At 46.5% G+C, this 25,540-nt stretch overlaps 10 protein-coding genes across 10 annotated transcripts; 6 read left to right on the top strand and 4 right to left on the bottom strand.

Annotated features, from left to right (window-relative positions):
• Nucleotides 1-2,641: 2,641 nt before the first annotated feature.
• EV420DRAFT_1281063 (uncharacterized protein) lies at nt 2,642-3,157 on the bottom strand (the record flags this gene model as incomplete). The annotated part of the gene is made up of 2 exons (XM_060468239.1): nt 2,642-2,949; nt 3,037-3,157. 2 exons carry the CDS (start codon nt 3,155-3,157, stop codon nt 2,642-2,644), a joined length of 429 nt encoding a protein of 142 aa, XP_060322393.1.
• A 547-nt stretch (nt 3,158-3,704) lies between these two features.
• EV420DRAFT_234540 (uncharacterized protein) lies at nt 3,705-4,627 on the top strand. The gene is made up of 3 exons (XM_060481322.1): nt 3,705-4,243; nt 4,295-4,357; nt 4,418-4,627. Exons 1-3 carry the CDS (start codon nt 3,890-3,892, stop codon nt 4,511-4,513), a joined length of 513 nt encoding a protein of 170 aa, XP_060322392.1. The 5' UTR covers nt 3,705-3,889; the 3' UTR covers nt 4,514-4,627.
• A 29-nt stretch (nt 4,628-4,656) lies between these two features.
• Nucleotides 4,657-5,864, bottom strand: EV420DRAFT_234561 (uncharacterized protein). Its single transcript, XM_060481323.1, has 4 exons — nt 5,358-5,864; nt 5,141-5,303; nt 4,858-5,083; nt 4,657-4,805 (listed from the first exon to the last, which is right to left on the bottom strand). Exons 1-4 carry the CDS (start codon nt 5,734-5,736, stop codon nt 4,734-4,736), a joined length of 840 nt encoding a protein of 279 aa, XP_060322391.1. The 5' UTR covers nt 5,737-5,864; the 3' UTR covers nt 4,657-4,733.
• Nucleotides 5,865-6,917: 1,053 nt separating this feature from the next.
• Nucleotides 6,918-8,226, top strand: EV420DRAFT_1672035 (Alpha/Beta hydrolase protein; the record flags this gene model as incomplete). Its single annotated transcript, XM_060479073.1, has 7 exons — nt 6,918-6,983; nt 7,036-7,246; nt 7,303-7,567; nt 7,624-7,666; nt 7,726-7,753; nt 7,808-7,837; nt 7,897-8,226. Coding segments are annotated over 7 exons (915 nt in total), but the record flags the coding sequence as incomplete, so codon positions are not given.
• Nucleotides 8,227-9,323: 1,097 nt separating this feature from the next.
• Nucleotides 9,324-9,662, top strand: EV420DRAFT_1281058 (uncharacterized protein; the record flags this gene model as incomplete). The annotated part of the gene is made up of 2 exons (XM_060468238.1): nt 9,324-9,416; nt 9,471-9,662. 2 exons carry the CDS (start codon nt 9,324-9,326, stop codon nt 9,660-9,662), a joined length of 285 nt encoding a protein of 94 aa, XP_060322389.1.
• A 13-nt stretch (nt 9,663-9,675) lies between these two features.
• On the bottom strand, nt 9,676-12,976 carry EV420DRAFT_1589901 (Cullin). Its single transcript, XM_060474891.1, has 10 exons — nt 12,409-12,976; nt 12,295-12,358; nt 12,157-12,245; nt 11,939-12,106; nt 11,016-11,882; nt 10,777-10,957; nt 10,267-10,722; nt 10,092-10,212; nt 9,930-10,032; nt 9,676-9,881 (listed from the first exon to the last, which is right to left on the bottom strand). Exons 1-10 carry the CDS (start codon nt 12,574-12,576, stop codon nt 9,804-9,806), a joined length of 2,295 nt encoding a protein of 764 aa, XP_060322388.1. The 5' UTR covers nt 12,577-12,976; the 3' UTR covers nt 9,676-9,803.
• Nucleotides 12,977-13,377: 401 nt separating this feature from the next.
• Nucleotides 13,378-14,974, top strand: EV420DRAFT_1652365 (NADP-dependent oxidoreductase domain-containing protein; the record flags this gene model as incomplete). Its single annotated transcript, XM_060478635.1, has 11 exons — nt 13,378-13,480; nt 13,529-13,569; nt 13,623-13,708; nt 13,762-13,872; nt 13,922-14,007; nt 14,066-14,173; nt 14,225-14,279; nt 14,329-14,364; nt 14,418-14,490; nt 14,537-14,866; nt 14,924-14,974. 11 exons carry the CDS (start codon nt 13,378-13,380, stop codon nt 14,972-14,974), a joined length of 1,080 nt encoding a protein of 359 aa, XP_060322387.1.
• A 1,242-nt stretch (nt 14,975-16,216) lies between these two features.
• Nucleotides 16,217-17,919, top strand: EV420DRAFT_1652364 (uncharacterized protein; the record flags this gene model as incomplete). Its single annotated transcript, XM_060478634.1, has 6 exons — nt 16,217-16,474; nt 16,527-16,715; nt 16,773-17,259; nt 17,313-17,481; nt 17,535-17,760; nt 17,812-17,919. 6 exons carry the CDS (start codon nt 16,217-16,219, stop codon nt 17,917-17,919), a joined length of 1,437 nt encoding a protein of 478 aa, XP_060322386.1.
• A 176-nt stretch (nt 17,920-18,095) lies between these two features.
• Nucleotides 18,096-19,375, bottom strand: EV420DRAFT_1487384 (uncharacterized protein; the record flags this gene model as incomplete). The annotated part of the gene is made up of 9 exons (XM_060470511.1): nt 18,096-18,223; nt 18,250-18,337; nt 18,393-18,446; nt 18,502-18,604; nt 18,631-18,781; nt 18,830-18,873; nt 19,029-19,047; nt 19,090-19,254; nt 19,309-19,375. 9 exons carry the CDS (start codon nt 19,373-19,375, stop codon nt 18,096-18,098), a joined length of 819 nt encoding a protein of 272 aa, XP_060322385.1.
• Nucleotides 19,376-20,213: 838 nt separating this feature from the next.
• EV420DRAFT_234277 (uncharacterized protein) lies at nt 20,214-22,303 on the top strand. The gene is made up of 6 exons (XM_060481321.1): nt 20,214-20,636; nt 20,689-20,871; nt 20,926-21,388; nt 21,443-21,605; nt 21,663-21,888; nt 21,934-22,303. Exons 1-6 carry the CDS (start codon nt 20,373-20,375, stop codon nt 22,003-22,005), a joined length of 1,371 nt encoding a protein of 456 aa, XP_060322384.1. The 5' UTR covers nt 20,214-20,372; the 3' UTR covers nt 22,006-22,303.
• Nucleotides 22,304-25,540: the final 3,237 nt, after the last annotated feature.

Below are 25,540 nucleotides of genomic sequence, written 5' to 3'. Positions count from 1 at the left end.
GTATCGAGCTCCATACTAACAAGGATCCCACCCTGTATCAGCTTGTAGGCATAGTATACTTTGGCAATAGTCATTTTACAGCCAGATCTGTTGACACCAATAATATAGTATGGTTCAACGACGGTATGATACAGGGAAGATGTGCATTGAGGGAAGGTCCTCTTGGGGGTATTAATATGCGATGAGATCCGAACAGCAAGGTACCAGATACTTTCATGTATGGACATTATGACTAATAGGTATACTGAAGGGCTGACAAAAATAGGACTCGGAATTGCCACTCGGATGAGATGGCCCTCACCCACTAGTTTGTGGTGAAGAATATATCCAGGTATATACTGAAAGCATCCCGTGGACGACAACCATGGACCTGGTAAGGATGAGCGGCAGTGAAAGAAGGGGCAGGTGTTGTGGCAATTGAGGCCACAGTAGCTGGCGGGGCCAACAAGTCATTCTGGTCTAGTGAGACATCTGATTGTCAAGGTCAGAGATGCAGCAAGTGGAATAAACTAATCACTGACCACTTGTTGTAAATGAGGTGTATGAAAGTGCATGAGCCATCAAGTGTAAAACACGATGACGATGGGAGATGGCCAGGCCCCAGGGTGGAATACGCTGAGGTGAAGCATTTTGGCAACAAGTCTTTAATAGCACTTTGATAGTGCAAGACAGGATTTGGGAGGTTTGAGGGAATGGATACTGCTTTATAGATTTTGGATGATCTAAAAATGTACGTTCTAAGATTATACAAGGCACGAGTAAGGTCTTAGAAGAGTGTTTGCGTGCGAGACAGTGACATAGTGACATGACCATTTTTATATGCTGTGTGGATAGTTTAGGTATGCGGTCCCAATAAGGAAAGGTTGGTTCCGCATTCGGGTTGCATGGCGCTTGGCTACTAGGGACCAGGGAAAAAAAAACACAGTGCGAACAGCTCTGAGTCCAAATCAAATTTCAATAATCATCTCGGGCACGAAGGCAGTGAATCATTATGTAACGATAGATCTAAGTAAATGGCTATTCATCGAAGAGCGGCCAAAGCAGGCATACCATGACTGTCAGACTGAAACAAAGTTCTTAGGTCCCTGTCCTTCTGCCCAGGTATAGTACACTCGTGTATCTTGACGTTATCGCATCCGGGAGAAAGGAAACAGCTTGGTTTAGTCACACACTTGTTCATGATTAGTTGAATACCAACGGCCAGGAGCTTTAGATCTCTGGACTTTCCATGCTCCAAGTTTATCCTCATAAGTATCTAAGTCATAACGCGTCAGGGAACATGGACCGAGTTCAAGTTGAGCGATCCTTTCAGGCTCCTCGTCTCATTTGAGTACTGGCCCCGGCTTTTCTTGAATATCTCCTCACCCCAATTTTATCGAATGTTATTCGCAATGCTTGACGCCAATGAGAATACATGCGAGGCGCAAGCCTAGGACCGCAACTCCCAGACTCCCAGACTGGTGTATGTATTGTATCTGGTTACGAGAGTGACCACAGCAGCGTAACGTACTTCCGTTGGTTGTGTTGATAAACATGTACCATGTCAAACTACCATTCAGACAGCTTTTTGATGAACGCTATGGGAGCAAGGCAATGATTGAATAGTAGAATTCACGGCTTTCGGAACAGAACAAAGAGTCAAAGCCTGTGCAAGGGCTATGAGTGATTGTGGAAGCAACAACTTGAGAGAAGCGTTCAGAGAATTGCATGCGCAAGAGATGATGGTCGTCCTTTAGGCACAATGCTCCCTCCCATCAACTTTCGACCCAGAAAAAAAAACAAGGCCTGTGCAGAGGTTATTATGAGTAAGGCGCAGCGTGTACAGCTTGAAAGAGGTGTTCAAATCATCAAAATGATCCGACGGCAGGGGATTACAATGGTTATCTTCGGGTACGAGGTATGCCAGTGCTTCTTTTCATCAGTGTGGGTGCTGTGCATGAACAAGTTCATTGATTCCCGCGAAGGGATGATATCTGGATCGAGAAACCCTGGCCTTTGACATAGCCTTGTGGTGCCACGGATTGAACATGTTGATCCGGGTTATCTATTCAATGGACGTTTAGTTCCTCAACAGCACCGTTTACAGCTGCATACCATAGAACGAGAACCACGGGAACCATCCTACGGAAAGATACGAGCCAAAGGGTGTTTGATAAGGTCCGTTATGACGGTTAAAATCAGAGTCTATAAGCAAAAATGAAATGATGCTGTACCGCCTGGAGAACGAGCCTACAGCAAACCGTCTTCATCAGGAGCGAATTCAAGAACGTAGCCATCAGACGCGACGACGGAGATCTTTGTGGATCTTCATCGCTCTTGCAATAACTCTGATGCAGGGGTTATTCATGGCTGTAGTGCTGCAGTAGTAGATCAACGTCTTTGGCATAGGAATCAGATAGAAGGATCTGTGGAATACGACATGGCCAGCGGAGGGTGTCAAAAAAATTGCGAGGCCGACGAAAGTCTCTACGACTATTGTACACGGTCACCCGAGTCCAGCCACGGGTACAGGCTGAGCAGAAGGACGGAAATACGTACTGCTGCCAGAGAACACCGGAGATAGAAAAGCAATTATAATGCATCCGTGTCATTTTCATAGTTCTGTAATATGGAGGCCGTGAACCTTATGAGAACAAGGCACTCAAAACACAGTGAACAAAATGCGAAGCAATTGTCTAACAGAGTTGATCTCCGCTTGCCGTCGAGGACCGGGAAAAACCCTTTGAAGCACGTAATCCCATCCACGCGTCATCTCCACCGGGTCGTGCATACGACCGTACTCCCAAAAGTCCGGAAAGAAACCTGACAGGGCCCAATCTACTATACCAGTAATCGTTGACCCTTCCACGATGATGTTCTTAGGGACAAGGTCGGGATGCGCGAATCGAATAGTAGCTTCCTTGGGTAACTGGGAGAGGACAGATTCCGTCCAAGCACCGGTACACTGCCCTAGCAAGATCATCCATCGGTAATATGCGATGAATTCTTCGAGAGTAGTGAAAGGCTTCTCTGGAGCGAGTCCATCTGGCCAGAAACTGTTGCGGTAGGGACCACCGGTGACTGATCCCATCGTGTTCGTAGGGGAAGTGATGGTTTCCATACGTGCGAGGAAGGATTTGAGCTGCTCTGCGATGTAATCGAGCTCGGATGGGGACATGGTATCGACGACGTCGCGCAAGGCAACTCCTGGACACCGTTCCATGGCCATATACCAGCATCCTTTGGGTTCATCTTTGGTTGGTGCTGTAGCTGGGGTACCCTCTGTACCGGTGAGGAGAGGAGGTGATATAAGACTCGAGGAACAATTGCACCTAATTTCTCGTAGGCAAAACGCTGTGCGATCGATGACTTCTTCAGAGAGTTCGCCTCTGAATTTGATGATGATACCTGGAGACGGACTAACGACGCGAAAATATTTTGCGTAAGGATGCTTAGGGTCTAGTTTGTCGATAATTTGGTCTTCCGGGACAGATTGGAGATCATCGTAAGATTTGGGCAGCTACAAATCCTTTGGAATATCTGAACAAAAGACGTCAAGAAAGGATATGTAAGTTCGCAGTGAGAGATTACTAGTCAAATCTTGCTCGATTCCTTCACTTTGTCCTTCTGGATAAACTACAACTCTGAGGTAAGTAGGCGTGTCTTCCATAGCAGGAAAATACCGGAAAGCCCATTCGTCACGGCTGCGTGCCGCGGCAACTCGGAAATAGACATGTCGGCGGCGGACCGTGCGTCATCGTGTGCCGCTTATCCGGACACGTCGATGTCGTCTGCGGCCGAGTCGATTCGCGTCGTCCACTCACCATTTAAATAATGGCTTCCGAGCTCTTCAGCCCCATCAAGCAACCCTTCTCAATACTCTCAACTTAACTCTCGTACATTAACAATCATGGGCGGTTTCTTCTGGTTCCTCATCGGTGCTGGTACGGCTACCCTATGGAGCCACAACCACCGGAATCAACCTGGGTTCTGTGGAAGGACGGAGTACACAGAAGGAGGATATGAACGAAGAGGGTTTGGACCATGGGGCCATGGATGGCATGGTCGGTATGATGGACAGAATCAAAATCCACGCGACCGTCACGACGACCTGGACGCGGCTCCTGCTCCTTCTCCTGCTCCTGCGCAGCCTCCAGTAGCCGAAGCCCAAGCATACGCAACAGAGACACAGACATACACTGAGCCTCCCTCATCTCCGGACAAGGAGCGTATCCGAGAACTCAGCCGACAGGCAGGCGATGCTGTACGTCCACTACTCAATTTTGACTTGACCTTTGCGCTGATTGCGTCGTAGATGTCTGAATTATCCGAGGCTACTCTGGATTCACTCATGTCGACCATATTGGCGGCCAAGAATGTACGGATCACCCTTCCCTTCCGTGTGTGGACGAAAGATTAACGTTTACTTTTGATTTAGAAACTTGCAGACCGGCGCATCCAGCGCAACTTGGAGGATAAGCGTGCAGCCGATGCTGCAGAGAGGGAAAAACGGTTCCCTCCTCGTTATGTATAACTATAATATGGACGTGGACACTGCATTCTGTATTTCTATGTCACCCATCTCTATTTTTTCTCCTTGAATACTTGTACCTCGGCATGTTTCAGAAGATAAGATTCGAAGAGGAGGAACAGGATCCTGAAGAACAGGGAAAGCGTGCGAGAGCACGATTGAAGTAAGAATGAATAATGTCCGCAAGAAAGAAAGACACCGGACAACTGTTAGTTGATTCGAATCAAATTTTAGAACCAGACATCTTGTCGAATCGTGGTGGTGTCGGGATTGCCGAAGTACTCTCTGGCAAGAGCTGGAAGAAATGAGAATGTGTAGACCATAATGCATAAACCCTTGCGACGCACCCATTCAAGCAACGTCACATAAAACGTTCGAACGTATATCCTCCAAATTTTCGTTGCCCCGACTCGTCCCAATATCGTACCATAATATGCTTGAAAGGGGATCTCAGAGTACAAGGGTGGCAGTAGCCATGATGTGACCTCTGGTGAGCCTCCATCAAGAGGATTGTGCAAATGAGCAACCATCCAATCATTAGAATCCGTTACAATGAACCGAACGTTAGGCCTTCTACGATAAACATCCGAATCGAGTTCAAATATGGCTTTCAATCACATAAACACTTACTTGAACAGTCTACTCAGAGCAAGGGCTTGAGCCGATGCTTCAATAAGCGGCTCATCGCGTAGGTCCCGTTCCCTTGTTTCGAGAAAGAGAAGCCGTGGCTCCAAGGACCTGACCTTGTGTAGACACTTTTGCGATGTACCGTAGCCAGCATTTAGGACTTGTTCTGAATGCGACAACGGTTAATAGAAGAAAGCTTGAAAGCCAATAAACTACGAACCCTCATCCTCTGTTTTGAACACCAGCATTGCATACTCCACAACTCCAGACAGTGTAATTTCCTGACCGTTCCGGTCACGATAAGACGCGTCATTATCATCAGAATCGATAATTATCTCTTGGTAAAGGCGGATATGAGGCGTGTTCTTGATGTCGCCAGTGCCTAGGAGCCGGTTCGGGTGTACGTACCGGTTACACCACAGAATATAATTCACCTTGTCATTGACGCTGAGTTCTGAAACCGTCGAAGGTAAGCCGGCGCCCTCCGCCGATTCTAAATACGCTGAATATATCTCCTCTGCATCGAGGTGAGCCTGTGAGAGGGTCGTGACATCGAGCCCGGGATCAGCTTCGAGTCTCGCCTTGATAGCGTTTTTCATATCAATCTCGCGTTCTTTCCTTATGGTTGTGAACACAAAGGAGAGATAGGCGTTGGTAACTTGACGAGCGGCCGCGCCCAAGTTCTGTATCAGGAAATGTTGTTGTCACTAAGGATACATGAAAGGGTAAGTACTGGCCTTGGGTTCGGAAGTCGAGTAGATGATTTCCAGCTCATTGTATAAAGGCTCGAGGTCATCGGCATAATGTTTAGACCGGGATGGATTACAAAGAAAACCCCGGGGAGTCCAATCGTACGAGGCAAAGCGAAAGCCCAAACGGTCTTGAAGAATTGTTTCCGATACTTCTGAAAACTTGTAGGCCTGAACAACAGTCAGCTTCAGTAACAGGAAGAACAGGTACACTTCGCTTTACGTGGTAAGAGTTCATACTTTTCGAGACGTACTCATCTGGATCTGTTTCCTTGTCGTGCAGTAATTTATCCTCATCCTGTGGTAGTTCATCTTCTTCCTGTGATTGTCCCTCTAATAGGAGGCCCAGAATTCCCAGAGGGCCAAACGTTCGAGGTGTCATACCACCCTCCTCAAATAGTGCCTCGCATTTCTGGAGAATAGGCTGAGCAATTCTCAATCGTTTTGAAAGTGGACTTCCAGTGGAATCAGCGTCGAGCTGTCTTTTCAGTGACATGGGAGGAAGTATTGATTCAGAAAGGTTTTCAGGATAAATTGGCCTAAAGTATGTGTAAGACTCGAACCGGTCTCACCGCCAGTTGGATGATCGATGGAGAAACTGGAACATAATGATTGGGGAAATATCTTCCCACGATTTTTGGAAACAGCGTTCGGACCGAAATCAGTTCGGCTTCGCGCCGGGCGAATCCGAATCCGAGTCCGAGGCCTTCTTTTACAGTCATACAGTTTCTTGGATCGGCAATGAAGAGTTCGAACTGCGTAGGCCTGCAAATGCTTCGAGCATTCGTTTCAACGCGACCCTGGAGTAGCTACGTTGATCCTGATGCCGACGCGTATAAAAGCTCGCCAGCATTTTCTTTGGTCAATGGCACCTTTTCCAATGATTCCTCTCATCTCTAAGTTCTGCGTTCTTATTTGTACTATCGAGTTCTTGTTCCCAATCGTATTGGCTCAGAGAGATTTCGACTGAAACACTGTTTGTCTGGTTTCTCATCACCAAGGTGCTGTTGCTCACGTCGGCTCAATTATAGATCGAGCCAACGGGCGACTTATCATGGACTGACTGCTACACCGGCTTCCAGTGCACGCGTTTCCAGGTATACTTCCCAAATCCCCACTACGTTCTAAAGTTATTCTGTGTAACTGAAGGTACCCATTGACTACTCGAATGAGGACCGCGACAAAGCTGCTCTCGCGGTAATCAAGTACTCTGCGGTATCCGAGACCGATTATAGAGGAACCGTACTGATGAATCCGGGAGGCCCTGGGGCCAGCGGAGTCGCTATAATGGTTTCCCTTGGTTCGTTACTCGCGTCAATTATTGGGAACCAATACGACATTGTCAGCTTCGATCCTCGTGGTACGTTGAGCTCTATTTTCTAACATGTGCTATGGCTCACTTGACGAGCATTGTAGGGGTGGGAAATTCCACGCCTCGAGCAGAGTTTTTTCTCTCAAAAGAAGAGCGTTCACTTTGGCTTGCTAATCCTGACCATTGGGTTGCTATTCCTAGCGCCGACCAGATTCCTCATTTATGGGCATCTGCAATGGTTTTAGCGGAACTGGCCAAGGAAAGGGATAATGGAATCCTGAATTATGTTAGTACGGATAATATTGCCCGGGATATGTTGCGGATTAGCGAGGCAGCGGGTCAAGAGAAGCTGCAGTATTGGGGATTTTCGTAAGCGACTCGCGATTTAATTGTACTCAACTTGATGGCCGATTGGTTCTCACCAGTTATGGCACAGTTCTTGGCGCCACCTTTGCTACAATGTTTCCTGTGCGCTACCTCATCCTTCTCGCTTCTTTCAATTAATTAATTATGTATCTAACTTCCAGGATAAAGTTGAACGTATCGTGCTTGACGGTATGTAGTCGACTCCTCCTGTACTAAAGTTCGTTTACTCATAGTATTGTTTAGGTGTGTTGGATATGGATGGCTGGTACAGCAGTAAGATATCCGTGCCGCATCCGTAAGCTTACAGTGTTCGATATTTCTGTCCTTTCCAGATGACTGGCGCAACGAGCTCGTCGACACTGATAAGGTCATGCAGTCTTTCTTTGACGGATGCGCCGCTGCTGGTCCTGATGCATGCGCTTTCTACGCCCCCACCGCCGAAGAGATATCCAATAATCTCGATTCTATATACGAGTCTCTCGTCACTCAGCCAGTCCCAGTCGTAACCTGTTATGGATCTGCCGAAATCCGGAGATGCGAGCACGAGGCGAGGAGTAGTGATCGAAGTGAGGTAAGATTAATTAGGAATGATGTACGTCGTTAGGGAATATATTGGATTCCGGCGAGGGTTCGTGAGGAGACCTGAGTGGTCCGGTTTGCGAAATAAAGGAAATCAGCAAGCGCGAAGCAATTACTGAGGGAAGTAGCCGGTAAGCGCGGAGCAATTACCAATATAGAAAGCCTGTAAGCGCGAAGCTATTACGGGCCGTGGGTGAAGGCAAGCGCTAAGCGTAACCTTCGGGTTGGTATCAGAAAGCGCTAGGCGTATCCAACGAGTTGTTCAGCAAGCGCTAGGCGTAACTGAGGGTTCACGCAGTGTGAGGGTACTGGAAGTAGTAGATTGATCAAGTATCCTAATATAATGTTATCTACAAGTTTATATACTAAGGAAAGGTTCCAGTCATTATTATTCTACAATGTTCTATAATATTCTAGTATCAGTACGAAGAATAGAGAAAGTAACAGAAAGTACGAGTGAGTCAGTATTAAGACCGAGAAGGCCGAGTACGAGCATATGTTGACTCATGCACCAAATCAACGGATACCCAATATCCATAACATAACCTCATCGTTCTATGGTGTCGTCGACTTACCGTCTTGAGAACCGCAATCGGGAACATCCTGTCCATACCATATGCCTATTTCTCTATTCTCGCCAAAGGCCTCGCTGGTCTCGCAGCTGGGGATGGCAGCATAATTTACGGGATGCAGGCGGCCGCGTACGACCCGTCACCCGGAACCACTTATGATAATTCATGGGAGGCGTAAATTGCTATATCCTGCAGTGATGCGCCGAATAAAACGGTCTCTGTGGTGGATCTATTGGCATATTGGGATAGTCTCAAAACTGTATCGACCCTTGCCGATATAATATTTCCTCGGATAATCAGCTGCTCGTGAGCAGATTTCCCTTCTTTGACATATGTGTGTGTACTAATTCTATCTTCCTTCAGCGGATGGAAGTTCCACCGTGAAGGCAGATTTACGGGTGAGCCTTTGCCTGTACGCTTCCTCGGGGCTTGTTATGAAGTATCTCTTATTACTTAGGCCCGGTGACCGGAAATACCAGTTATCCCATTCTTCTCATAGGAAACACAGCTGGTATGTATATCCATCTCTGACCTTCCTTTCTTACTGACATCAATGCATCATTCAGATCCCCTTACTCCTCTCTCTATGTAAGCCATCCCAACACTACATGCCAAGTTCGCTTTACTTATATTTCTTTAGGGCACACAAGACGTCCAGCGCGTTCCCTGGCTCCGTGGTTCTAACTCAAAACTTATATGGGGTATGTAACCGCTTCAAAACAGGTTGTCGGACACTCACTCTCCCGCTGCTACAGCACACGTCTCTGTCTGCTTCTTCTGCATGCACACGAGCCTACGTTCATGCGTACTTTCAAAATGGCACTCTGCCTGGCGACGGAACAGTTTGTGAAGTTGAGTCTGAGATGTTCCCAACTTCCTCAACCGCTACTGGCAGCCAGCGACGTTCCTTCTGGGATTACAGCCTATTCACCAATCCTCTCATTTGACACATTGTCCCCCCTACTTGGACTTAGTTACTTTTTAGGGTGAATTTTTGTTTAAGGACTACAAGTACAATCAGACACAGAATGCTACACCATACCACAAAACACGATTAAGGATGTACAAGTATAATCGAAGCAACACGATCACGCAACGTACGCGAACCTGTCTCGCGTACCCTGAACCCGCTCGATGTATTCTTTCTCAACCAAAATGTCGATCGCCTACGTGAAGTTGAGAAGGATGCCACTAATACACCCAAAAACCCATACCTTTTTTATATCACCAACGTTCGGCGTGAACCGTTGCGAGAGCTGCGAAATGACCTCTTGTACGAGCTGTTGGTTCGTCATCGACTGCCGAGCTTTCATGACTCTGCGGAACGGGATGATCATTGAGAATCTTCGTGCGAATATATATCCTAGAATACAAACCGGACGATAGTGGCTTGAATGATATACTTTCGATCCTCGTCGACATTTTTCAGCACTTTGCTCGTCTCTTCAGCTTTGATCGGCCGATTCAAGTTGATTCGTATCTTTTTGGACCTAAAGCCTGGATATTCCCATCGGTCAGAAGCATCAGGATCAGGTACTCGACAGACGCAACTGGGATTGAGATCATACTGCTCGGGTTCTTCATTGACGAGAATCTTGGCCTTGATGAGGATGGAAAGAATCTGGGTGATGACTTCCTTCGGAATCGACGTCGCTGTGATGAGCTCGGTGAGAGAAAGCGTGTCGTGGTCGTTATACATGACCAAGATAGCCATCTGGAACGAGCTTGTCACGAGGATGTACCTCTGGTTGAGATAGTTCGTTCGGAGCTCGTTCCTCGAGTAATTCCATAACCATGTTAGTTTTCGCCCTGAGTGCTTCGTCTGGTAATATTCCTGGAAGCGGTCATATGTGGGGTATATCTCCCTCGGGATGGTGAATCCATGCGAAGATGGATATAACGGCCAAGAGTTCGTACCGAGGACCATGATGCTGAATGTCATGTCTATGTCGTCTTGCTCGCGCTCCGGGTTGAACTGATCTGCCAAATCTTTGCTCAATTTCATGTCTAATCAAGCGCTATCAGTTATATGCAGACCATGTAGAATTATAGACGCCGTACCGGTCAGCATTTGCCGCAGCTTGCTTGTGTATTCAGATCCACAAGCCTTTTCAAGCTTGGAGACCATACTTGCTTCGTTTTCATCCGACGTTGATGACTCGTAAACGAGACGCCTCGATAGACTGGCAGCGTAGAAATGTTGGAGTATGTCCTTATCTTCGAGGTAGTTAAAAATAACTATCTGAAAATATATCAGACATTTATGGAACGAAACAACAAAGGTGGAATAAAAAACATACCATGCGATCCAAGGCAACTTCTACGTCCTGTTCCTTCACTAATTTGTTGTTCTTCCGCAGCACCAAATCTGCATACTTCACCAGCAGTTCTGGAGATACATTGGTTGAAGTTCCCGTCGTGGCATTTTTATTCACAAAGTCCCTGCAAGCCTTGTCGATACTGGCCATGCACGCAGGGTCTCCTTTGAGATTCTGTGCTACGAACGCCAAATACCTGGTACGGACTTCCAAGAGCGCATCGACATAGCCCTGTAAATCCGGTGTGCCTCCGTTCTCTCCTACAAGAGCAGAGACTGCATCTAGCCCTGCGTGCTTAACACGCTCCTCGAGCTTCTTTCGCGAAAGATCGAGTTCCTTATGTATACGCGATAGTGGAACCTGCTCCTGCTGAAAGTCGACGTCCTGATGAAACTCAGGAAGACCTTGAAATGTGACCCACATAACTTTGGCGTGTGAATGGATGAAGGCCGCTTCACATACTGGAACAACGCTGGTCTGCGTTTCAGTGGTCATATATCGCCCGATGCGACCTTTCTCCTCTTGGAGCCACTCTTTGGTTTTCTTGAGATAGTCCGGTACGCTGTTCTCTAGCAAAAAAGTCGCAGATTCCTTCTGATAATACGTTGCTGTGGCAGCCAGGAAGGGTGTCTCGAAATGCTCTCGATAGACGTCGAGACATCGGCTATTCAGATCTGTATCGTCTAACCCAAGGGCTACGAAGGAATCGACGACCCTTTTGACGAGACCTTGATCGATAGTATCTTCATTACGCTGTCGTTGGATGAGGTGCAGTAGTGCGGTGGTCAGCTTGCCGTTCTGCTGCTGTATTGGAACAAATAGATGGTCCTTCCATTGTACCACAGCAAGCTGTAATCAGACATGAGCTTATGCAGTGAACATTGATATTGATGGGCCCAACCCACAGTATATACCGGGTACACTTTTTTATTACCTTCGTCTCTTTCTCTCTTGACCCAATACCGATTGACGTATGAGAATAACCGGTTGATGGACTGAGCTCCAGCCGTGTATCGTTGCCATTCGTGAGCATAATACGTCAACAAATCCTCCTCCTGGAGATTGTCAGCTTTCTGCAATGAAGTTGTGAACAATCAACATGACACGAGGCAGTTGAACGAACATCCCGAATGTCTTTGAGATATGTAATGAAGTACTTAGTAATGTTGACATAGAGGCCGGCGCCTCCTCCAACAAACTCTGGATCCTCTTCTGGGAGAACATTCAGTGCATGTCCATTAGCTCAAAAAGCAAGTCTTACTGCATTCACAAATTGTTTTCGGCGACGTGACATAGTTGTATACAGCACAATATAATGAGTTGTACTGCATACGTGACTGTCAGTCAAAGAAATAGAACCTGGGTTTGAACGCACCGACGCCAATGGAATACCCTCTGGCGAACTCATTATAAGATCCAGACCCTTCTCAAAATATGCCCAGACCGTTTTTAGATTCGATGATTGACTTGGTGTTAGAGGCGGAAAAGAGTTCGACGTTATCATAATTGTAGCAGTACCCAGTGGGCGTTCAGAAGATAGCATGGAGGACTCGTGTAATCATTTGGCGCCTAAGTGCACGGTCCTGCCTCGGAGTGCAGCCGCGGAATAAATCCGCTGGCCGAGTATGATCCCAAACTTTGTCAAATGAAGGGAAAGAAGCAGGACCCGTGACCGGTCTAAGTATAGTTGGGACAATTTAGATAAGTCCCTGCCACAAAGGCGACGGTAAGGAGGAGTAAGAAGTACTTGAACGAGCTCTTTATAGTACTGATTATACAGTAGCATTCAGATTGTCAAAGAAATCGCAACAAGCAGCCCGAACATCCAGTGAAACATAGAGTGGCAGTTACATTGTACTGGCATCGATGATTAGACCGCAGGAGAACGATCAGCTGCTTGATACACGAGCGAAACTTGTTCGCTGTTAGGGATGAAAGTGACGGGTTTGCCGGACGTTTCGGGCCGCTATTCCGAATCGTTCGAGCCACAAATGGAAGCAAACAAAATCACTTTCTCCTTGCTCCACCACCATCATTATTCTGTTTCCCCTTGCAGTATTCTTTTTCCCACATTCCGCTTCTTTTCGGAACGGCATAGTGAACGCGTACGACTACTAGTCGACTTGGTCAGCAACAGTTCAATATGCTCACTCAGCAAGAATCCGCCCTGCGATTTAAAATAGCGCCGGACGCAATCTTAGCCGGTATAAAAGGCATACGCAATCTATGTCTAGATTTGCACTTTTACCACGTCGATGTATGCCCTTATCGCTTCTCTATACTGGCTTGAAGCTCATTGCTTTTCTTTTCAGTGATATCGCTTTCACGTTTGTGAACTGCTACCATGACGACGACCTCTACACCACCAGACTTTGACCCTAAGAACATGCTGTTCCGGAGGCTAGGGCCCAGTGGGTTGAGAGTACCGTTATTTTCTCTCGGCGGATGTTAGTATTACTCATGATGTTCTGAGCTGAGGCACTCACTTCTCACAGGGCTAACGTACGGGGGTACTGTTGTCGGTGACCCAGTCAAGGTACGTCCTCCTTTGACAGATACCTGTACAATTACTAATCTGATGGTAATTAGGAACTCATCAAGCTAGCATTCGAGAATGGCATCAACATGTTCGACACCGCAGAGGCTTACGCCAAGGGCAAGTCTGAAATAGAAATGTGTGTCCCTCCTTTCTGCTCCTCTTTCATTCAATGTTGAATTAGAATCGTAGGGGTCGTGCCATTAAAGAACTCGGATATCGCAGGTCGGATCTCGTGATATCGACCAAAATTTTCTTTGGGTTACGCTCTGGACCTAATGACGGTGGCCTGTCTCGGAAACAGTTCGTTCTCAACTGTTTTGTGCGAAGCGTAAATTAATATGAGCTTCAGTATCATTGAGGCCACTCAAGAGAGTCTTGCCCGCCTTCAGATGGATTACGTCGACGTGATATTTGCCCACCGACACGATCCTAATGGTGAGTATTGAGTTACAGGTTCGAGCTCATTCTTATTCACTGACCTACATCTTCTTAGTTCCAATGGAGGAAATTGTCCGGGCCTTCAACTACGTGATTGACAAGGGTTGGGCCTTTTATTGGGCAACATCGGAATGGAGCGCGCGCGAAATAGAGGAAGCGTATCGTATGTTATATCGTTCTTTTATCTTGTATTCTACACCTCACATCCATGCAGACGTTGCTGATAGACTCGGCCTTCAAGGTCCCATAGCTGAGCAGTGCCAACACCAGTACGTCTGTATGTTGCGATGTCGTACACTTATTTAACTTGGTTCAAAGCATGCTTCATCGCGAACGACCTGAAAAGGAATATGCGTATGTTTTTAAGATCTCTTGCCCATTCTATTACTTACTCATAATCACCGCAGTCCACTGTACAAGAAGTATGGTATCAGCACTACCACATGGTCGTCTCTAGCTAGTGGGCTTCTAACCGGAAAGGTTTGTTCCTTTCTCTGACCCCCGTCGCTCACTGAAAGGTCTTCAGTACAACAACGGAATTCCTCCCGGTTCGCGCTTCGACCTTAATGCCGATTTTTTCAAGGATACTCGCGCCTCCCTCACATCCCCTGAAGGGCAAGAGAAGATCCGCAAAGTCAAAGAGCTCACCAAGATCGCTGAAGAGCTTGGTGCTTCGACTGCAGCTCTGGCTCTTGCGTGGGTAGCGAAGAACACTAATACAGGAACTGTTATCTTAGGCGCGACGAAGCCTGAGCAATTGTTAGATAACCTGAAGGCCCTGGAGGTACTGCCGAAGTTGACGGATGATGTATTGGCAAGGATCGAGGAAGTGTTGGACAACAAGCCGGCGCCTTTGGTGGGTTTGGTTGTGTTGTCTTTTTGGACGCTGAAGACGCTGATGCGCTTTTTGTAGCCATCGTACAGTAGACCTCCTTTGGATCCTTTGGTGAAGGACCGCTTTTGAATGGCAACGATCATAGTTTTTGTGCGTTACTTATCGATTATTGGCCATAGTTTGATGTTCATGCAGACCGTAGGCTCGTGAGCCGTACAAAATCAGTTCGAATTGTTTACTAGGTTAGTCCAATCATTCTCTTGGGCATCTTGTAAGGACTTAATTTTCTTCTTCAGTATAGGCCAATGTATAAGTGCTCGAATGTTCATGTCATCCCTGTTATCGTCGGATCGGACAGTCAATTTCTCTTTGTCGAGTATCGCTGAACAGATACATACGATCTGATTGCAGATATCAATCTATGAATGCTCAGTATGGTACAGTTCTATCCTCTACACGAGTTCAACATCCTCTACCTATGCGAGCTCCTGACAATAGTCGGTGTTACTCCCGTAGTTTCCGGATATGCTGGTTTCGAGCAAGACGGCAGATCCTACATATCTCTATCTCCTCCAAGCGACGAAGGCGTGCCTTGACTGCCTTCCTGGTGGCGTGTATAACCCTACCCTTGCTGATGTCTTCATGGGTTACAATGTCGACCTGCTGGCAAACTGTATGACGTGGGATGGTAGAGTGTCGAACTTCAGCCTTGCCAGGAGGATAAACCTGGGGTAACGGGTTAGTCACATGACTCGATGTTTCTCGCACACGAGCTGTTGGCTCTAGAGACAAGAATAGCTACCGAAGAACATATCGTACCTGCTATTGATACATGAGAAGGTGTAAGATAAGTGAAGATGTATCATACCTCTGAATACTCTGCCACCGTCACTGAGTTTCAACCTGCTGCCAATGGAGGCTGATAGAGCACAAGATGCTCCCATATACTATCGAACCTGAGGTCGACCAAGACCGGATATTTGGTGGTCTCAAAAAATATGGAAGAGAACGGCATTCTTGGCAAGAAGCTATTCTTCGTCATTCCCAGACCCTGTCTGATATCATTTCAAAAATGATTGATACGATCAAAATGAAAAAAGTTACCGCGGCAGTAAAATCAGATTCCGGGATCTGTTCTGTCATTTTCAGGGTCGCTCGATCGTTTTTCTGCGGGCCCTTTTCTGGTCACGACGCAAGAAGTGGAGCTATACAGTAACAGATTTATCGTGACAAATTCAAGAGCTTCTTCCACAACCCAGCAGGACTCGGGCATGCCACACCCTGCGATGGCCCACCGCTTCATCGTGAGAAAGAAGGCGACCCGTGAGTCCACTGGTCTCTGGTTATCAATAACCATTCGCTCTCTCCACCATGACTCAAAGAAGGCGCTCACTCTCCGATTCTGATTTATCACCACAAAAACGCGCCAAAGTTTCAGATACCAATCAGCTCACTGGCACAGTTTCGGAACATTTTCAGAAGCTCCTCAACGAAGCTGGCTCGCAGCCTACGCTTGGCCTACTGGGCATTATCCGCCAGATATTGTCCGAAGAAACGATAAATGTAGAGGCCAGAGAGAATCGTGACGAAGTTCTCAAGTCACTGGAAGCCTCTTTGGAACAACCAAAAGTACATACATTTGCAGTCTTCTTTTACATGTTGAGTTATCTAATGTGACTAGGTGCCGTCAGCTTCGTTCTCTACCGTAACACGCGAAGCATTACAAGATTTAGGGGTGCGATTCAATGAACCCACTGATTGGACTCCACAAGGTATATTCGACACAATGAAAAAATCAGAATTCAATAGTCACAACCTCGAACCCTTGTACCAACAATTGGAAGCAATTTACCGCTCATCTGGATCCAAGGTTACACCCATATCTTAATGTCTTAACACTTGACGAAAAAACTCTTTGGTCATCTAGAATGAGGCGGCTGCGCGATTGATCATCAACGCGTATATCCAATTCATAACCACCACCGTAACGGAAATGAGGAAGACCAAAACCACGGCTTTTATAAAGTCTGAAATAGAAGCTGGTATCGACATCGCAACACTCGTTCCTCCAGATGTTTTCAACGACGATGCTTCGGTAAAGCCTGAAGCCATCTCGGAGTTCTTGGAGACGCCAGATGGAAAAAATGTGCCTGTAGGATCGACTTTTGAAGACTTCAGGATTGAGGATAGGGCCGATTTTGTGTGGTTTTGTAACAAGAACATGAGGGACACTAAATTGCCGACCCTCGGTGGCGCTAAGGACCAATATCAACTACGTCTATTTCCAGAGTTCGCTATTGGACCTGATACAGGAGTATCCAAAGGTGCCACACTTCTCGATAAGAATGGCCGACCGTTCAGGTTATCAGGAGTGTCCGACTATGGGATATGGCTTTTTAAAACCGAGCATGAAGGTTTGATCTTTGATCCGTAACATATTGGTTATCCTGACTGCTAATACATTCAGTACCCATCCTGTCTTCTGATCAACTGAAGTTCCTTTCGGCATTGGCTCAAACACAAGAAGGTCGACTTGTTGTTCTTGAAGCGAAAAGCCTCAACAGTAAAGGAAGCTTAGAGGGCGAGGCCCTGACGGAGGCAACAGCTCAAGCTCTTGCACTTAGTCATCTATCAAAGTATGTGCCTTTTTCAGTGCTATTTTTCCTACCTATGTCTATTTCAGCTCAAGCAGCATCCGCTTTATCGTAACGGATTCGGAAAGGTGGCTGCTGGCGCATCTACATAATGGCAAATTACCTGGTCAATCGTCTGAAATCACGCACATGCCTTATTTTTCTGAACTCGATGTTCCGAACCCCTTTCTGTCACTCTACGGGACGCTAGTCGCACGAGACAAGGCAGTCAAGGAATGGCGGTCCAGGGTTAAGAAAATATACGTACTTTTGATGGAATGGGTATGTAACATTTCCACAAGGGCCGATTAGAGTTACTCTAACTTTCATCAGCTATTGCCAGGAACGGGGACCACCGGTATCACATCTCCGTCGCCATCAAACCCACCATCAGCGTCCAACTCCCTAGATCGCATTGTAGAATCGAGCAAGTCTGCTTAGAAAGACCCAGGAAAGGTATATTAGTGGTTTCCTTTCATTATTAAATTTCATTTTGGTCGACTAACGAACCAGTCTTTTCTAGGGCATCCCTTTACATTTCATCATTTACATATATTCATTGTTCTATACGCAAGCAACTCTGTCTCTTTTTGCACGCCGGGCTGTTCTTCATAGATTCATATTACGTTTGTCGTCTCAGCAATGGTCTCCCTTTTTGTAATCTCCATTGTACTCGCTAGTTGAAACGTATCCACTCCAACTTGCACTTTACTCGTCCGAGTCACAGCCAACCCGGGGGCCGGTGCTACACAGTACAACTAGCATGCTCACAAAGATCATAAAAATCCGAACTCGAATATGTACAAGTTCTTCTCGATCGACAAATATAAATATAGCATTCTTTTTCTTTGTATATATTCTACAAAGAAAAAGAATGAATTTCGTGGCAGAGAACGATTCTATGCCATATATACCAAGACGTCTCCTTCCCGTTTGATGCATTGTTTCTCGAGAAGGATATCAATAGCCTGATGAAGCGACGGTGAAATTAAGATGATACTCGGGATATCAAACGGAACATACCTTTCGATTGGCGGGAACCTGAGGCATGAATCGCTGAGAAATCTGTTCAACGGCCTCCTGAACGAGTTGTTGGTTCGTCATCGACTTCTGGGTCTTCATGATCCTAGAGGAGAGATTGGGGTTCAAAACCCCAACCCAAAGCAGTCGACGTGCCGGACGATGGTGGCCTGGATAGCAGGCTTCTGACCCTCCTGCACAGCCCTAATCGCCTCCGTTTGTCCGGGTCTCTCAGCCTTGATAAGTTGATCCACATCGGCTCGAATCTTCTTCGACTTGAAATCTAGAAAACTCAGATCAGCCAATGAGAGCGAATCCAATATAGACTCACTGGAATCAAGACCGTACTGCCCAGACTCTTCGTTGACGAGGATCCTCGCATTGACAAGGATAGCAAGTTGTCAAGGACCTGAATAATGATCTCCTTCGGAATTGATGTCGCTGTGACAAGCTCAGACAGAGAAAGCCGATTGTAGCTATTGTACAGAAGCAAGACAGCCATCTGGTACGGGCTCGTCGTCAAAATATACCTCTGATGAGGCAATTCACCTAGATCTTATTCCTCGAGTAACAGACAAGTCAGCTTCCGACCTGAATGCCTCATCTGGTAGTATTTTTGGAAACGCTCATTCGCGGGATATATCTCCCTCGACGGCCGGTTGAACGACAAAGAATTCGAACCGAGGACCACGACAGTGATGACACTGAATATCTCGTCGTCGAATTGCTCTGCCAGATCCTTACTCACTCTCGCGTCTGTGTACAAGGTATCAGTACTATATATACAACTGAATATTATTGAAGACATACCGGTGAACATCTGCCGCAACTTGTTGATATATTCAGATCTACAGGCATTTCTAAGTCTGGCGATCATGGGGGCATTTCTCGGATAGCCTTGCGGTATAAAAGTGCAAAAAGATATCCTTATCCTCTAGGTGATTGAAGATAGTCACCTACGGATGTATTATCATATACTTCCCATAGATGCAACACGAATGCACTAAACGATCCGAGGCTCCCTCTACGTCTGCTCCTTCTGTTGAGTTGTCCTTTCGGAGTAACCGATCTGCGTATCTGACCAACAAGTCTGGTGACTTACTGTGTAAGGATAAAGTCACATCAGTTGGTCATATCCTTACGCAGGTTCGGGAACGACAGCGCTAAGCTAGCGGACGACGTGCTCAAAGGTGTAAATAGGTAACGTAGTTAGACAGAAAAGTCAAAGAAATTCGAGGACAAGCCATGTACTCCACGGCGAGGACTCCGAAGTTATCATTGACTCGTTGAAGGGCGGCCCGAACGCTGAAACCAAACTGTAGCAAGCCTGAACAATGTGTGAAAGGGATAGAATTGACGTGCGGCAAATGCATTGATGCACTCCGCAGCACTCCGCAGCTCAATCGCCGGTTTGGGCACTGAAAAGGTGCACGCCACGACCAAGTTTATTTTTCAGGACACAGAGCCCCGTATCAATATTGAGGAGTCGGTATATGGTCTGGCTTCATGCATGTGCTGAGTGCTCGTGATATATGCTCGCAAGTATCTTTGGTCGGAGCAAAGCCGCAGAAATAGATGTAATCTCCTCTAATGAGGGCACCACTCGGAAGCCGAGGGAATGCGGGGATGTACTTGGATCTGTGACCGTGTATCAGAGTTGGCAGTTTGGAGTAAGGATGCAGAAATTATTGTTGGATCAAACATTTACAGGGACACTCGGCAAAAATCGTGGGAAGATATTTCCGCAACCAAATTATGTTCCAGTTTACCCATCGATTATCTAAACCCCTTCCTCGTCAACTGAGACCAGTTCGAGTCTACACATACTTATATCGATTCATCCTGAAAATCTTTCTGAATCATTACATCCTCCCATGTCACTGAAAAGACAGCTCGACGCTGATTCCACTGGAAGTCCACTTTCAAAACGGTTGAGAATTGCTCAGCCTATTCTCCAGAAATGCGAGGCACTATTTGAGGAGGCTGGTATGACACCTCGGACGTTTGGCCCTCTGGGAATTCTGGGTCTCCTATTGGATGGGCAATCACAGGAGAAGGATGAGGACGGGGATAAGTTGCTGCGGGACAAGGAAACAGATCCAGATGAGTACGTCTTGAAAAGTATGAACTCTTACCACGTAAAGCGAAGTGTACCTGTTCTTCCTGTTACTGAAGCTGACTGTTGTTCAGGCCTACAAGTTTCCAGAAGTCTCAGAAACAATTCTTCAAGACCGTTTGGGCTTTCGCTTTGCCTCGTACGATTGGACTCCCAAGGGTTTCCTTTGTCATCCATCCCGGTCTAAACATTATGCCGATGACCTCGAGCCTTTATACAATGAGCTGGAAATCATCTACTCGACTTCCGAACCCAAGGCCAGTACTTACCCTTTCATGTATCCTTAGTGACAACAACATTTCCTGATACAGAACTTGGGCGCGGCTGCTCGTCAAGTAACCAACGCCTATCTCTCCTTTGTGTTCACAACCATAAGGAAAGAACGCGAGATTGACATAAAAAAAGCTATCAAGACCAGACTCGAAGCCGATCCCGGGCTCGATGTCACGACCCTCTCACAGGCCCATCTCGATGCAGAGGAGATATATTCAGCGTATTTAAAATCGGCAGAGGGCGCCGGCTTACCTTCGACACTTTCAGAGCTCAGCGTCGATGACAAGGCGAATTATATTCTGTGGTGTAACCGGTACGTACACCCGAACCGGCTTCTAGGCACTGGCGACATCAAGAACACGCCCCATATCCGCCTTTACCAAGAGATAATTATCGACTCTGATGATAATGATGCGTCCTATCGTGACCGGAACGGTCAGGAAATTACACTGTCTGGAGTTGTGGAGTATGCAATGCTGGTGTTCAAAACGGAAGATGAGGGTTCGGAGTTTATTGGCTTTCAAGCCTTCTTCTATTAACCGTTTTCGCATTCAGACCGAATCCTAAACGCTGGCTACGGTACATCGCAAAAGTGTCTATACAAGGTCAGGTCCTTGGAGCCACGGCTTCTCTTTCTCGAAACAAGGGAACGGGACCTACGCGATGAGCCGCTTATTGAAGCATCGGCTCAAGCCCTTGCTCTGAGTAGACGGTTCAAGTAAGTGTTTATGTGATTGAAAGCCATATTTGAACTCGATTCGGATGTTTATCGTAGAAGGTCTAATGTTCGGTTCATTGTGACGGATTCTAATGATTGGATCGTTGCTCATTTGCACAATCCTCTCGATGGTGGCTCACCAGAGGTCACATCATGGCTACTGCCACCCTTGCCCTTTGAAATCCCCTTTCAAGCATATTATGGTACGATATTGGGACGAGTCGAGGCAACCCAGATGTGGCGGATGTATGTTCGAACGTTTTATGTGACGTTGCTAGAATGGGTGCGTCGCAATGGTTTATGTTCTACACATTCTCATCTCTTCCAGCTCTTGCCAGAGAGTACTTCGGCCATCCCGACACCACCACGATTCGACAAGATGTCTGGTTCTAAACTTTGATTCGAATCTACTGAAAGTTGTCCGGTGTTTTTCTTTTTTGCGGACATTATTTGGTGGACAGACAATCCTATGGGTTACGGGGGTGTATGGCCTTACAGAGGTATGGGTTATTACAGAGGTGACTGTATCTTCTTTTCTCCAATCATGCCCTCCTGTGTAATGTAACTACCATGAAACAAATCTCATAGCTGCAAACTGTTATAGAAAGATTTTCGCTATGTACTATGGAGTGACAGATTAAATAAGTCCGGCATCTTAATAGTACTGAACGTCCAGCTTCAAAGCTGATCATATGGTGTCATTGTTATCTTTCTCTAAATCAGTGTTTCTGTTTGGATCTCGATGTAGGGGTGCAATGTAACTTCTTCTGGTCTCAATATTTCACACGTTAGTAATTTAACTCTACTTCACAGTTACACTGACTCTGTGCCCGGTCACGTTCTTATCTCGTTCACTTCTCAAGGGGGTCCTAATAATGAATTAAAAGACAGTGGGTCGATTAAATAATTTCGTGCACCAACGATGGACCTACCTACCTTCACGTGACATCTATGATGTCATTATGCTAAATTTGGGTATCTTTCGACTCAATTCGGTGAATATTTTGCCTGAAATAGCCGTGATATTAATATTGAAAGTGTTTTGAACATAATCTGTATGCTATCAAGTCTGAATCATGGCTGTGCTCTAATGGGATGTCGTAATGTCACCATGTCCAGTCAGCAGGGCCACTTTGTAATGGCATTGACTGAGTGTTGGTATCGCTAGGTATGATGCCCTAAGGTAAGTAGCACACTCAGTAGCATATATTGTATCATGTATGCTCTAAAATTTATCCTTGAAGTCCATTCTTAGACCCCCAAAATGGTGGTCAACTTTTTTTTTTGTGACATCTGGCTGGACCTACCTACCTACCCAGTGTGCCGGGCCGGAATTCCAGTACCCCCTTGCAAGAAAGCTCTCTGTGCGCCACTCTTTCCATGTTTATTCGACATCTGCCGCAATGTTTCCTCATGTTCAGTCACTCCTGCCTAGTACCATATATAGCTTTAAATATCTTACTGTGCGTCAGCTACTTCAGACAACATAGAGATGTGTGTGTGTGTGTGGGGGGGGGGGGGGGTATAATGTTAGCGACCGATTTCACAAACAAGATCAAACAACTAAGCGTGACTCGCACTTCGGTCAGGCGCTTTATGTTGTCCGCAGGTTTGCGTTAAGGGAGCTATCGCTTAGTTGAGCGAGAGTGAGTTCAGACTAAGTTATCGGGTGAATAAACTTTAGTTCGAGACTGAGGTTTAAGACCTGCAGTCGAGCTACTTAAATACAGTTTGGGTCATGCTAAATATACTACAAGTGTCTGCAACGGTACTGTAAACGTACGGAACCCTCATGGTTGTATGCGATCAAGGTCGGATAATTAGTATGGCAAGATTATGAGAGAGTCGATAAGATAAGATAAGGCGCAAAATTGTAATATTACCCCCCTGTTAAGGCAGTCGTCCCGACTGTGATGTTACTTGTTTTAGGAAGATAGGCTCCTACAAGAGAGGATGCGTTTGGTTTTATCAGGTATTCTTGGATCGCCTGTACCAATGGATGGTCGACTTCAGATTCGGTTACAGATTCGTGTTCGGACCAGGAATCTGACTCGTCTTCGTTCTCCCACCACTCCGCCGGAGGTCGAGTAATGAAGGAAACTTGTTCAAAGTCTTCAATTGCCTCTCTTGCATTGTCCAACTCCCATTCGTCTACCCAGGAGTTTTCTTCCCTTGGATATCCTTTCCATTTGATAAGGTATTCAATTTTGGTGTGTCGTTTTCGCCCCTTTCCCATAGTTCGCTCTCTTCTGTCCACTATTTCTTCTACCTCATACTGTTCTTGCCCGTCTACGAGGTCCGGTGGTGGAGCTTCAGGCTGTATTTGGATTGGAAACTCCGGCGGCTGATACGGGGTGAGTAGATTTTCATTGAAGCGATCATGGATTTTCCAGGAAGGAGGAAGACGTAATTTGTACGCCGACGCGCCATGCTTGGATAGTACTTCGAATGGCCCAACTTGTTTGTCTCCCAGTTTTTTCATTGGTCGAGGGAGATGTAAGTTGGTGGAGTCCAACCACACCTTGTCTCCAGGTTGGTACTCTATCGCCTGTCGTTGATGTTTGTCGTACTGTCGTTTCATGGTCTCGGCGGCCTTTTCTAGTGCTTTGGCAGTTTGTTCATGCATCTTTTGTATATCTGCTACAAAGTCCCTGGCCGCTGGGTTTGTTCCTTCTTTTACCGTGAGCGGGGCGAGATGAGGTTTTTGTCCATGGTTGATTTCGAAGGGGGAATATCTGGTGGCGGAGTGCTTCTGATTGTTATGTTGGAAGGCTGCAAGTGGTAGCCGTTCGCTCCAGTCATTTTGTCTGTGATTGATAAATATCCGAAGGTATTTTTCAATCTCCTGGTTTGCTCGCTCTGTCTGTCCATCAGTTTGCGGATGATAAGCCGTGGACGGGTTTCCTTGGATGTGTAGCATTTCGTATAATTCCTTCATAAATTTGGACACAAATTGAGGTCCTCTGTCTGAGATCACCTTTTGTGGCATTCTGTGCTTGGCCCATACGTGATCTCTGAGAATTTTGGCCCATCCCGCCGAGGTTAATTCGGTGGAACACGGTACTGGGATTACTTCCTTAGAGAAACGATCCACTATCATGAGAATGGCATTGTACCCATTGGAATCGGGTAATTCGCCTATCATGTCGACCGTGATATGTTCCCATGGTCGAGAGGGTACTGCGTGTGGATGTAATGGTGCTCTTTTCCTCTGGGTGCTCGTCTTCGTTCGTTGACAGGCCTCGCATCCTTTCACGTATTTTTCCACATCTTGTTTCAATTTCGGCCACCAATAGTTGTGCTGGACAAGTTCCTTGGTTTTTTCCACCCCTGGATGTCCTGCTGTAATATGATCGTGGTGAATAGCTATGATTTCTCCCCGTAGTTTGGCGTCTCAGGAGACGTATAGCCGTCCATCATAGTACATCAGGCCTTCTTGTTGGGTGATCCCTCTGGGATGGTGAAGGGACGCCTCTATTCCTTTGTCCCACCGGGTTACATCGTGCAAGGCGGTTCGTATCCTTTTGTGAACCTCCTCTTCGCTGGGCATAATGAGCACTCGAAACATCTCTGGTTTTAGGACTACTACTTCTGCATTGTCCTCGCTTCCTTGATCGTGGTCTGCCCTTCTGGATAATAGGTCTGCCTTCTTGTTTGCCGTTCCTGGCTTGTGGTGAAGAGTGAAATGGTACTCGGCAAGCTCCGTTACCCATCGAGCTTGTCGACGGTTGAGTTTCTGAGGTTTTCGGAAGTACTGGAGATTTTGATGATCTGTCCAGATCTCGAAATCCTGATACGCTCCCATAAGATAATGCCTCCAGTCTTCGAGTGCTAGCATGATGGCTAAAAGTTCCTTGTCATATATTTCGTAGTTTCGTTCTGTAACTGTTAGGACCTTGGATAGGAACGCTACGGGCCTCCACTTTCCTTCCTGT

Source organism: Desarmillaria tabescens, assembly GCF_030435595.1.
Source record: "Desarmillaria tabescens strain CCBAS 213 chromosome Unknown EV420scaffold_121, whole genome shotgun sequence".
Lineage (NCBI taxonomy): Eukaryota > Fungi > Basidiomycota > Agaricomycetes > Agaricales > Physalacriaceae > Desarmillaria > Desarmillaria tabescens.
This window is presented reverse-complemented; position numbering and strand designations above follow the sequence as displayed.

Coding starts and splice junctions, on each gene's coding strand:
- EV420DRAFT_234277 (XM_060481321.1), top strand. CDS start 20,373: ATGTCACTGAAAAGACAGCTCGACGCTGATTCCACTGGAAGTCCACTT. Junction 20,872..20,925: donor ACTCGACTTCCGAACCCAAG/GCCAGTACTTAC, acceptor TTCCTGATACAG/AACTTGGGCGCGGCTGCTCG. Junction 21,389..21,442: donor GTTCAAAACGGAAGATGAGG/GTTCGGAGTTTA, acceptor TTTCGCATTCAG/ACCGAATCCTAAACGCTGGC.
- EV420DRAFT_234561 (XM_060481323.1), bottom strand. CDS start 5,736: ATGAAAAACGCTATCAAGGCGAGACTCGAAGCTGATCCCGGGCTCGAT. Junction 5,304..5,357: donor GTTCAAAACAGAGGATGAGG/GTTCGTAGTTTA, acceptor TGTCGCATTCAG/AACAAGTCCTAAATGCTGGC. Junction 4,806..4,857: donor ATGTGACGTTGCTTGAATGG/GTGCGTCGCAAG, acceptor CATTTCTTCCAG/CTCTTGCCAGAGAGTACTTC.
- EV420DRAFT_1589901 (XM_060474891.1), bottom strand. CDS start 12,576: ATGCTATCTTCTGAACGCCCACTGGGTACTGCTACAATTATGATAACG. Junction 12,359..12,408: donor AGGGTATTCCATTGGCGTCG/GTGCGTTCAAAC, acceptor TCACGTATGCAG/TACAACTCATTATATTGTGC. Junction 10,723..10,776: donor GCTGCGGCAAATGCTGACCG/GTACGGCGTCTA, acceptor GCGCTTGATTAG/ACATGAAATTGAGCAAAGAT.
- EV420DRAFT_234540 (XM_060481322.1), top strand. CDS start 3,890: ATGGGCGGTTTCTTCTGGTTCCTCATCGGTGCTGGTACGGCTACCCTA. Junction 4,244..4,294: donor GCCGACAGGCAGGCGATGCT/GTACGTCCACTA, acceptor ATTGCGTCGTAG/ATGTCTGAATTATCCGAGGC. Junction 4,358..4,417: donor CCATATTGGCGGCCAAGAAT/GTACGGATCACC, acceptor CTTTTGATTTAG/AAACTTGCAGACCGGCGCAT.